Source organism: Sarcophilus harrisii, chromosome 2, assembly GCF_902635505.1.
Source record: "Sarcophilus harrisii chromosome 2, mSarHar1.11, whole genome shotgun sequence".
NCBI lineage: Eukaryota > Metazoa > Chordata > Mammalia > Dasyuromorphia > Dasyuridae > Sarcophilus > Sarcophilus harrisii.
In genome coordinates, this window is record NC_045427.1 from 202,699,393 (window position 1) to 202,712,351 (window position 12,959).

The 12,959-nt window shown below is 32.7% G+C and overlaps 1 protein-coding gene across 3 annotated transcripts in view; it reads left to right on the forward strand.

Moving 5' to 3' along the window:
* Positions 1–12,959, forward strand: part of CRIM1 (cysteine rich transmembrane BMP regulator 1) — a 223,389-nt gene that overhangs the window by 41,467 nt on the left and 168,963 nt on the right. For all 3 annotated transcript variants that reach the window (XM_031951261.1, XM_031951263.1, XM_031951262.1), the window contains exon 2: positions 5,029–5,202. In XM_031951261.1, the coding sequence (XP_031807121.1) occupies positions 5,029–5,202 (174 nt within the window). The remainder of the gene's footprint in view (positions 1–5,028; positions 5,203–12,959) is intronic.

Consider the following 12,959-nt stretch of genomic DNA (forward strand, 5'->3'; position numbering starts at 1 on the left):
CAAATAAAAGAAAGCATTTGTAATTGTGGAACTTCAAATATCATTAAATCAAGTGGAGGATGTATTTGGATACAGTAGGGCATTCCTGAAAGAAATCCATATAAATGTCCATCTATTTGAAAAACTTACATTTTGCTATAGCATTGCAGTAGTTTCCCTAACCTCACTTTATTTCTATGGGGTGGGGAAAATGGAAGGGAAGAGATGTAATTCCTTTGCTGAATCAAGTCCCAAACTCCCTATACCTTATTAGAAAGCTGGAGTTATGAGTTACTGGAGCCAAAAATTTCATTAACCTGTAGCCAGCCTCGTATTAAGCCTCTGTAAACTTAACTAGGCTAGTTCTTGTTTATTGGATGTATGTGTCACTATACTTGAAGCCATTTCACCTTATACCTGTCTGGGTTACCTTGGAAAACCTTAGGTTATTTCTATGTCATAAGGAGCCATATGAAGATGATTTTAATGAAATAATGCCCTGCTATAAAGGGGTCATGGCACAGTGGGAAAACCCTGATTTTAGAGTCATAGAATTAAACTTGTTTAAATCTTTGGTCCTGCCATATATTACCTGTATGACTTTGAACAAATTATTTAACCTCTTTGGGCCTCAGTTTCCTCATCTGTAAAATAAGAGTAATTGCCTTCTAATATCTCTTCTAGTTCTATTACTCTTTAACAGGAAAATTGCTGGTTTTAATTAGAAATCATTTGTACATTTATTCAGTTGGTGAAAATCTTTTATAGTAAGTGATTTACTTTTACATCTCTTTATGTGAAAATAAATCTCCCAAATTGACATTTTACTTGTTTTGGTTTAGACAAATGGTTAAGCTAAAAGCTTTGAATTTTTATTTATTTTTGCTCTGAGATGAAACAGTTTTAATGTCTTTTTTAGATATGTACCAACAACATTTTTACCATTTGACATTGTACCTCATTGAATTGACAAAAAATATTTATTGAGAGGGAAAAATCAGAACTTAATAGAAGAGAAACAATTTGGTCACTTATGAATAGTTAGATCAGTTATAAGGAAGACAGCATATAATATAGTAGAAAGAATTCTAAATTTGGAACTATAGAAACTGGGATCAGATCCTTGATCTGCTCTCTACCACTTGTATGACCTCAAGTTAGTCATTTCTGTACATGGGACCTCAATTTCCTTACCTGTAAATAAAGATGTTGTACTACATGACCTCTAAGGTTATTTATAACTCTAAATCTTTGATCCTTTAATTTCAAAATTTTGCTAAGATATCAGAACTAATATGTTGCTTTCATTAAAAAATATTCATATATATCCCTTCCCTGCCCTTACATTGTAAACTCTTTCTTGTAATAGATTTAAAAAGAAAGAAAATAAGCTAAGCAAAGTGAACACTTCTGTTGTGTTTGACGTATATATGATATTCCACTCCCATAGTGCTGTAACTCTGAATTGAAGGGGGGAAGGTAGTCACATTTTTTTCTCAGGTCCATCCTTATTCATTGTAATTACACAAGGTTCCATTTCACTTTAGTGTTGTTAACATTTACTTTGTAGATGTTTCCCTGGCTCTTCTTTTGTCACTCTCCATCTTTCATATAAATCTTCATGTTTCTTTGATTTCCTCATATTTGTCATCTCTTATGACACAGTATCTCATTATATTTATATAGTACAATTTACTTAGACATTCTTTAGTCAGAACTTATCTACTTTGTTTCCAGTTCTTTGTCATCATAGAGCATTGCTATAAATGTTTTAGTATATGTGAAACACTACAGTATTGCTATGAATATTTCAGTATATGTGAAAAATTTTTTTTCTTTTTTTTTTTTTTTTTTTTACCTCATTGGGGTATATGTCTAACAATAATATATCCAGGTCAAAAGATATGGGCTTAGTCAATTTTTAGTAATTCCAAATTTCTTTCCAGACTGTCTATACCAGTTCATAATTTCATCAACAGAAGCTTGTCTTCTCAAAGCTCCTCTGACATTTACTATTTCCATCTTTCATCATTTTTGAGAGTTCCTTGGGTTTTAGGCAAAACTTGAGTTTTATTTTGATTTGAATTTCTTTTAGTACAATATGTGGAACAATATTTTAGGGAAACTAATAACTTGCAGTTTTCTTAAGAACTATTTGCTCATATCTTTTTATCCCTTGGGTAAGATAGTTCTTAATCTTATATGTTCGTGTTAATTTCCTATATATTTTAAATATCAGACTCTTATTAGAAATATTTATTGCAAAGTTTTTAATTCTAGTTGATAGTTTCCCTTCTTGTCATATCTGAATTGATTTTGTTTATGTAAAAAATTTTAATTTCTTGTAACTAGTTATCTTTTTGCTCTTTTATCATCTTTTCTATGCCTTGTTATGTGTCATAAAGTCCCCAGTAACTGTAATTGTCAAGGATGCCTTCACCTATATTCCTTCTAGGTGTTAGCAGATGGTATGTGATAGACTGTTGGTCTTAGACTTCAAGACCTAAGTTCAAGTTCTGCTTCAAGCAAACAAATCCTTCAACCATTCCCAGCCTTAATTTCCTCATCTGGAACATGGGAATAATAATTTCTATCTCACAGGATTGTCATGTGGACCAAATAGGATATGTAAAACACTTTGCAAACCTTGAAGTGATATGTAAAGTCATATTGTCATAATCATCAGCATATTTAAATCTAGTATCCATTTGAAACTAAGCATGTTGGGGCAGCCAGAGAGCCCAGTGGGTAGAGTACCAGCCCTGAAGTCAGGAGGACCTGAGTTCAAATGCGGCCTCAGACACTTATTACTTCCTAGGTATTACTAGGTATTACCCTAGGCAAGTTACTTAACTCCAATTGCCTCAGCAAAAAAAAAAAAAAATTTAAAAAGAAAGAAAGAAAAGAAATTAAGGATGGTTGTACAAGGTACATTGTGTAAGGTAAGATGTTGGTCCAAACCTATTTTTTCTTTTGCCAAACTGCTTAATTTTTTCCTTTTTTTAAAAAAAGTGTGTCCAATGTATATTTGGTAAGGTGATGGTAAAAACAAAGGAAGTTTAAGAAACAGTCCTTCACTTCATACCTGGTATAAACAATTTGTCTTTTTTAAAATTCCAGTTAGAAGATGTCAGTAACTCCTATCTTCACTTTTAGATGATTTTATAGAAGAATTAAAGACTAGAAATTTTTATGAAATCATGTATTTTAAATTGAATGATTCAGTATAAATTTGTTAATATATTGTAAAACTTAATGAATAGATTAATATATCACTATATAAATGTAGCTGCTTAATGCCTGTATATTTTGTTTTCCTTAGTTTAAAAAAAGCACTTAAAGAATCTCATCATAAAAGTATAATAGAAAGAATAGTGGAAAGAATATGGGATTTTAAGTGAGGAAATGAGAATTAAAATCCCAGTGTTATTTACTGATGGAGCAAATTATTTAAGCTCCTTCAGTTTTCATTTCCTCCTCTGCACAATGGGAATAACTACCCAACCTCCATATGGTTCTTATAAGGATCAAAGGAGACAGTACATGTAAAGTGATTTTTTTAAAAAGTGTTTTAATATTTAATATTTTTAATATTCCAAATTCTTTCCCACCAGCCCTTCCCCCACCCACTGAGAAGGCAAGCAATATGAAAATATATTTGAAGTCATGCAAAACATTTTCATATTAGCCACATTGTCCAAAAAAAGAAGAAAAATAAAATAAGTTTAAAAAGGTTACATCAATCCGCACTCAGACTTCATCTCTGGTTATTTCATCAGAAATGGTTGTCCTCTTTTTCATTATATGTCCATTTTTCCCCTGAAGGATTATACTCACTTTGTTGATAGGTTGTATTCTTAGCTCCATTGCTTTCCTATGATCCGATCCTCTAACATTATAGCTGTAAACTCTTGAGTGATTCTGACTGTTGCTCTATGGTATTTGAATGGTTTCTTTCTTGATGCTTGAAGTATTTTTTCTTGGACCAGAGAATTCTGAGATTTGGCTATGATATTCTTTGGAGTTTTCATTTGGGATCTTTTCTTGGATCACTCTCAATCCTTTCCCTCACTTTCCCTCTACTATTCATTTTATTTTGAAAAGCACTTTTTAGTTCTTTCAGGAATTATTTGGTTTGTGTCCAATCTGCATTTTTTCATTGAGACTTAGTTTATAGCTGTTCTCACTTTGTTGTCTTCTGAGTTTGTGTCTTAATCTTCCTTGCCCCTATAGTAGCTTTTTATGGTCAAGTTCTTTTTTTAATTGTTTTCTCATTTTTTCAGCCTATTTCTTGACTTTGGACTTTATGTTAAAGTTGGATTCTGTTCTTCTGGATAGGAGGTCTCATCCTTCAGGTTCTTTCTGAGTTACAGTTTTTAGAACTAGTTCTGGGAGTGTGAAAAAAAATTTTTTTGGTGCTTCTAAGGAAGTGTGATCCAGGGAAAGGTATAGTTGCATTCTTACTTAGGGAACATCCTTGATCCTTTGCAATTAAGACTGTGACTACCCTTTGGGACCTCTGCTCCCTTGTTACTGAAAGGATTCCTTTCTGCCTGTTTTTGAATTGAGGGCTTTTGAAGCTGCTGCTACTATGTTGTCACCTTCAACTTCCACAGCTGGTATTGCTGCCAAATTTACTCCAACCTAGCCTCCACCCTAATGTCACAGACCTCTCCTGACTGCTGAGTTGTCTTAAACTGGAAAAATGCCTCACCCTAACCTTTTGTTTTCTCTGATTCTCCAGATTTTTATTTAAGACATTATTTTAAATAACTATTTTAAATTATGGTTGGAGGGGAAGGAGGGTTAAGCTGAGGTATTTTTTCTATTCTACCATATTGCCTTCATCTTGGAATTATGTATAAAGTGATTTTTTAAGGCCTCTGTCAGTCAACTATTTTCACTGTGATCATTATTCAAGGGAACTGCTTTTTACAATTGAAAAGTAAAATTAAAAGGTTTGATGCTAACAGTACAGTGTATTTCAATCTTAAATAGACATGAAGGAAATTACAAGCAAACACCATCTGGTTGTTAATTGTTTTACAGATGAAAACTGGGACGATGACCAACTGCTTGGTTTTGAGCCATGCAATGAAAACCTTATCATGGGCTGCAACATTATCAATGGGAAATGTGAATGTGACACCATTCGAACCTGCAATAATCCTTTTGAGTTTCCAAGGCAGGATATGTGCCTTTCAGCCTTAAAGAGGATTGAAGGTAAGTACTTATTTTAGCCAACTATCCCCTTATGAAACTTTTCATTGTGTACTTTTTTGCGTGTTGAGTATTTGATCTAAAAAAATCAAGCATGTAAGTGCTTTCAGAGATTAATAGTTCTTATAATTACAGATAAGGAGCATAATTATGAGCAAGTTCTTTGGAATATACACATTTATTTTTATATATGTTCATAGATAAGTAGCATGTGTGCATAAGGGCATGTGATTATTTTATTATCAAAACATTAATTCTCTGGGTTTCATGAAAAAGTGGCTGTGTTACATTAACCCTTGTATAATAAATTGATTTCACAACTAGTGTTCTAGAGATTAGCACATGAAGCTGACAAAAATATTTGGTTTTCTTTTGCAAAGAAAGAGACTGAATAATATATTAGTGAAGTTTTGATTACTTGGAAAGAAAAGAAGGAAGATAGGAAATCAGTATAAGCCAAGAAGGATAATAAGACCAAGAATTTTTGCACCCTTCTGTCATAACTTAGAAAATTAATAGGTCAGTTGGAAGTCTTGTTTGATTCATGGCCATGAATTACCTAACTGAAGCATGATGCATAGTGAAATGTCTCTCACAAAGATACAGTAGGAAAGGAAACAGTGACAGTGCTTAGGGAGCATAGGTAGGAGAATAAGGCTAGAAGATCTGGATCCTAGCCTTTGCTGTGACACTGGCTAGCTTCCTAAACTGCTCTTTCTGCTTCTAAGTTTCTTTGTTTGCAGCTTGAGGAATTGGAATGAAATGATCCTTAGAATCTTTTTTGTTCTAAAAATGGTTTGATTCCAAGATGAAAAAAGGGCAACTCTAGAGGCCTTAATATATCCTGGCTTTCCAGGTCATTGGCTTCTTCAATTTTCTAGACTTTAAGTTCTTTAAGATTAGGTATTTTTTGCCTTTCTGTGTATCCCCAGTACCTTATACATGATGTGGAATTAACATATGTTAATGGGCTAACTGTGTATTATCTTCACTCTTTAGATTGTAAACTCCTTGAGGGAAGAACTTTTTTGCTATTATATATTTGTATCTCCAATGCTTAGCACAGTGTCTGGTATATAATAGGTGCTTAATAAATGTTTATTGATTGATTAACGGACTGACCTACATCTTTATTCTTCCTCAGCCACCCACAGAGATGGTTATATCTTAGGGCCCATCATTTACCTGTAATTCTTCTCATTCCTTGGTCCTGAACTCTGAAGTTGTTCAGAAAGAGCTTAATTCAAATATGTTCTCAGTTCTGTGACTCTGGGAAGGTCACCTTACCTCAATCTGCCTCAGTTTCCTCAGCTATAAAAGGAGGATAATAATGTCACCTACTTCCCAGGATTGTTGTGAGGTTCAAATAAGATAATATTTATAAAGCACTTTGCATAGTCCTTAGCTCATGGTAGGTGCTAAATAAATGCTTGTTCCCTTCTTCCTCTCATTGAGCAATCTCATGTCTTCATAGTGTTTTTAATTTTGAGAATTTCAAGAGAAGGGATATTTTATAACTCTCCAAATTCAGCTCTATTTTTATTCCTCTTATTATTCTTTTTAGGATACTTTAATGTGACTTTCCTATGGGTTTTCTTTTTATTTTGCTTTAATACTGAGAGTGAGAAGGCAGGTTCTTTTTTTTTTCAAATAAAATTTTTTAACATAAATTTCTCTAAATTTTGAGTTGTGAATTCTCTTTCTCCCCTACTTCTTGATCACCCTTTGAGAAGGCAAGCAATGTGATATCAATTATATAGGTGAACTGTTGTAAAACATTTTCATATTAACCATATTGCAAAAAAAAAAGTGAGAAAAATGAAGAAAGTGAAAAAATTGTACTTCAGTAGGCACTCAGCCCTAGTCTGTTCTCTCTCTGGAGATGGATAGCATTTTTCATCACAAGTCTTTCAGTATTGTAATAGATCGTTATGTTAAAGAAATTAGCTAAATCTTTCATAGTGGATCATCATTACAATATTGCTGTTACTGCATAGAGTTTTCTTCTAATTCTGCTCACTTTACATCAAATTATATAAATCTAATTTTTTCTGAAACTATCCTCTCAGCATTTCTTATAGCACAATAATATTCCATGACAATCATATACCAATCATAACTTGTTCTGCTGTTCCTCAGTTGTTAGAAATCCGTTCAATTTTCAGTTCTTTGCATTACAAGAAAACTGCTTTAAATATTTTATACATATAATTCCCTTTCCCTTTCCTTTGATACTTTGGATTTGTGATCAATTAGTGGTATTGCTGGGTCAAAGGATATATGTACAGTTTCATAGTTCTGTGCATAATTCCAGATGGTTCTCTGGAATAGCTGGACCACTTTACAACTCCAACAACTGTGTCCCAGTTTTTTCACATGACCTCCAACTTTTGTCATTTTCTCTTTCTCTCAGGTTAGCTCATCGAGTGTCAGGACACCCAAAAGGGTTATTTTGATTTGCATTGCTTTAATCAATAGTGATTTGGAGCATCTTTTCATATGACTAGAAATAGCTTTGATATCTTCTTTTGAAAACTGTCTCTTCATATCCATTCACCGTTTATCAATTGAGGAATGGCTTTTATTTTTATTAATTTGACTCAGTTCTCTATATATTTGAAAAAATGAGACATTATCAGAGAACCTTTTTTATCCCCCCCCCCCCTAGTTTCCTCCGGCTATATTGGTTTGTGCAAAACCTTTTTAGTTTAATGTAATCAGAATATCCATTTTACTTCCTGTGATTCTCTCTGATTCTTGTTTGGTCATAAATTCTTCCTTTGTCCATGGATCTGGCTAGTAAAATATTCCCTACTCCCTTAAATTACTGATATCATCCTTTATGTCTAAATTATTGCCTCATTTTGACCTTATATTGAAATACAGAATGAGATTTTGGTTTATAACTAGTGTCTCCTGAACTGCCAGTTGAGTTTTTATCCCTAAAGCTTGGATCTTTGTGTTTATCAAACACTAGATTACCGTGATCATTACTATTATAGATTGTGTACCTCATATATTCTATTGATCTGCTATTCTATTTCTTAGCCAGCACTAGATTGTTTTCATGATCGCCACTTTGTAATATAGTTTGAAATCTAACACTGCTAGGCCATCTTTCTTCACATATTTTTTTCATTGAATCCCTTGATATTCTTGGCCTTTTTTTCCAGATATTTTTTTCCTAGTGCTATAAATTGATTTTTTTGGTAGTTTGACCCATGTGGCACTGAATAAGTAAATTAACTTAAATAGAATTGTTGTTTTTATCATATTAGTTTAGCCCACCCATAAGCAATTGAAATTTTAACAGTTGTTTACATTTTTCATTATTTGTTTGAAAAGCATTTTAAAGTGTGTTCATATAGTTTCTGGATTTACCTTGGCAGGTATACTTCCAAGTATTTTATATTGTCTGTAATTATTTTAGAAGGAATTTCTCTTTCTTTCTCTTCTTGGATTTGGTTGATAATATCTAGAAATGGTAATGATATATGGGAGTTAATTATAGCCTGAAACTTTGCTAAAGTTGTTCATTGTTTCAATTCGACTTTTAGTTGGTTCTTTAGAATTTTCTGAGTATACTATCACCCACAAAGAAAGATAACTTTATTTCCACATTACTTATTTTAGTTCCTTTAGTTTCTTTTTCTTATATTATTGCTAACGCTAGTCCTGAAATCAGAAGGACCTGAGTTCAAATATGGGCTCAGACCATTTAACACATCTTAGCTGTGTGACCCTGGGCAAATCACTTAACCCCAGTGGCCTCAGTAGAACAAACAAAAAAGCAAAAAAAAAAGAATGAAGGAATTCTTTTCTTCAGTAAGTTTTTGAGCCTCTTTTGCCGCTACTAATTTTAAAGAAGTTATGTTCTTCACTATTTCTTGGCCCTTTTTACTAGGCTATTAATTCTTTTTTTCTATTTTATTGAATCATTTTTTTCCTTTCCCAGTTTTAGAACAGAGAACATTTCAGTGGTAGCCAGAACTTCCTGGTAGGCATGAGTTTCCAACTTGCTTCTACACATCACTTTCAATGGAAACTCTTACAGATATGTTATATATTGTTTACATGATTGTACTTGTACATGATGCCTATGTAGCAATATTGGTTGTGAACAATGTGGTAAAATACATTCTCTCCTCACTTACTGAAACTTGCAAAAAAGCTTTTGTGTATGGATTTGCATCAGTTCACTCTGTAAACCATGTGATATAATATCTCCTTTCCCATGCATAGGTGAGGAAGATTATGCTTTAAAGAAACAGTTGTATTACTTATACATTCTAGGAATTCTTAAATGGCTTTGATAAACAAAGCAGGTATTATAAACTGTCTTTATTTAAACTACTAGTAGAAATTTTGGTTTAATTATATGGCTTTTTACTCTTTTCTCCAAATAAACATTCAAAGAAATGAAACCCTGCCAAAGTATTACATGTTAACCATGTATGAAACTTAAGTGTTTAATGATTAGAAGAAAGCCCTGAGACTTTAGACATTAGTAATATAGTGTGATTTTTTTTAAAATGTGTAACACACACAAAGATACATTGGTGTATACATAAATATGTAATATATATACATATATATGTATATAACTTTGGTTATATTTTTCCTCGATATTTGTAGTAGCTTTTTCCCCCCTAAATATACTGATATGTAATTTAGGTAAGATAAAATTTTGTTCCTTGGTTTCTCCATTTGGAAGAACTAATTTATCTAAGAGAAATGTCATTACATTGACATATATCTTAATTTGTTATATATATATATATATATACATAGATAGATATGAATCAAAAAATGTTACCGCAAATATATTTTCTCTCTCTTCCCCCATATATGTGTATACACATAGACATACATATCTATCACTATATATAGAGTGTGTGTGTATATATGTATAATTTTATATTCATATATCAAATCAAGTCCCCAAAATATAACTAGTACACATAAATACACATAAAACTTTTAACTGAATCCAATATAGCCTTAAAGTGGGTATTTGTTATTTTTTCTACTAACAGTGTTATAAAGAGGTTCCTTACTAGTTATTTTATTTTGAGTGCTATTGTGACTCTTAATTAATGTTTGGGGAAATATTTTGAAATCTTTGGAAGTCTTTTAGGCCCCCTAAATTACTATTATCATATAGTTTTTGATGCAGGATATACTTAACTAAAAATGGCAATCCTCTATATTATTACTTATGTGTATCAAGTCAAGGACTTCACTGATATAAGAAAACAGTTTTAGAGTTTCAGAACTTTCATATATGTAATTTCATAAAAGTAGTAATTTGTCTCATTAAAATTGATCATATCTGTTGGATAAATGTTAATGGACTCACTTTGCTTTAGCTCTCTTTGGTAGAGAAACAGAAAAGGATAGTGAAAGACTAAAAACCAGATAAACCTGCCCCTATTATGTGTCTGTATGGCTATATGTCTACACAATTTACTTAATTTTTCAGAGCTCTAGAAAGTTTTTTTAAAAATCCAATAGAGTGTAGAACCACAAACTATACATTGCATAGAAGGCCCTGAGTTGCATTGACTGATGTAGTTTCCTTTCTCAGATTTATTGAAATAACAGCCCCAGTCCCAAGGAAATGAAATTAGCTGCCTTAACAGAGAGGGAGTGGTGGTAAATGAGTGAAAGTTGATAAGGGGGAAGGAGAATCTGATTCTTCTTGTCTCCTCATTCAGCACTGATTACTGACTGCCTCTTCTCAAAATCCATATCCAGCTATACTAAAGTCCTTTCTTTTTAAACAGCACTCTTCTTCTCAACTCAAGATAATGGGGGGGGGGATAGTTCTGAACTTTAGCTTTTTATATTGAGTAGATAAGTTGTGTATCAGTATCTGCTCTGCTCATCTCCCTTGTTACTGGAAATAATCAAGATTTGATCACATTTCATGGTTTTATTTCTTTTAACTGCCTCCAAATAAGTGATTTTAAAACCTGAAGATAAAATGTTTTATCTTTATATGTTATGTGCAAAAATCTATACATGAATTTATTTGTTTTTATAAGTTTTTGTCTTGGGTCCTCAGGTTGGCAATTGGACCATTTTGCAGGCTTGTTGCATAAACAATTCAAGTGCAGCTTTTTGGGGGAGGTTGTGTCCTTAGAGGATTTTTTAAAAATCATTGTTGTTTTGATGTCCCTTAAAGTGGTGCAGGAAGAAAAATGGCTCCTGAAAAGAGGAAGCCAGTTTCAAATATCTGGGAAATAAAAACAGGAAATCCAGGGAACTTGGCATAAACTCAGCTGGGGAGGAGCAGTTAGTTTAGCAGTTATCGCTGTCGATTATTACTAAAAGTGATACTGTGACCTTGAAGTTGTTCTGATTTTCCTTGCTTCTTAGAAGTTGACACTCTTTTTACTGATTACTGAGGCTGAGAAAAGATTTTCCACAAAAATAACTTTTTCTCCCCCCCCCTTAAATAGACTTGAAATTATCTATTTTTTTGCTACTGAAAAATTAATTAAACATCTATTTGTTAAGAATTTACTATGTGCAAAGTACTGTGCTAGGCTTCTTCAGTGGTTCAGAGAGAAAAAGAATATAATTTCCAGCCTCAAAGAACTTACATTCTGCTTGAGAGAAATAATATGTATAGAGATAAGTAAACATAAAGTAAATACAGAGTAAATTTGGGAGTATTGGGAAAAGATCACTCCTTCTAATCCTACCTCCAAACCATACACTATTGGGAAGGGACTGTTTTTTGCTTTTTTTACTTTTACCTTTTTTTTTTTTTGTATCCCCAGCATTTAGCATAGTACCTTTCATATCTAGTAGGTGTTTAATAGATATTTGTTGACTGACATGTATACACATACATATAAACACATTAATATACATTTTAAGGTAAACAGGATTGACACTAAGCAAAAATTGTGAAATTGTCAGAATTAGGTTTTGTGTCACATCTATTTTTTTTTTTAACCCAGTGTAGTAGAGGTAGCTAGTTGATACAGTGCACATGTCTGGGGCTCAAGAAATCTCGAATTCAAATCTAGTCTCAGGCATTTATGACTCTGGGCAATTTATTTACCCTCTATCTCTGTTTCTTCAACTATAAATGGGGGTGTAGTAATAAAACCTACTTCACAGAGTGTTTTGATGATCAAACGAGTTAATATTTATAAAGTACTTAGCATAGTGCCTAGAATATAATACTTACTTAATACCTACTTATTTCCTTCCTTCTACTTCAGGAGTTCATTTTGCATTCTGTTTCTCTGAATTTTTACTTTGTTATCAAAGATTTAATACTCTCTCTTACATATAGTGACTGATAGATGGATTACACTTTTAAAGTTTTACTGGGTTACTTCAACCACCATATTTATCTCATAATTAGAAATTAAAGATTTTTAAAAGCCAAGTATAGTGCCTTGTTAAAGGAATTTTAGGCATCAGCAAAGGTAGAGAAGAGGGAATTGGGGGAAAGAGATGTCAAGGAGAGCCCTAAAAATCATTATTTAGTGATAATTCAGCCCCAGGCTATCCTCTCTTGTCTTGATCACCTGCTCACAAAATTTTAGAGTTAGTGGGTCTTCCCAGACCCTCTGAAACAATCCATATCTTAATGAGAATACCTTCTACCCACAAGCCTAAAGAGGGAGCTCTTCTTAACCTTTGCTTGAGGAGGACCTATAGTAAAAAGAAAGCTATGATTTTCCCAGGCAGTTCTGATTGTCAGAAAGTTTGTTTATGATATCAGCCCAAATCTGTTT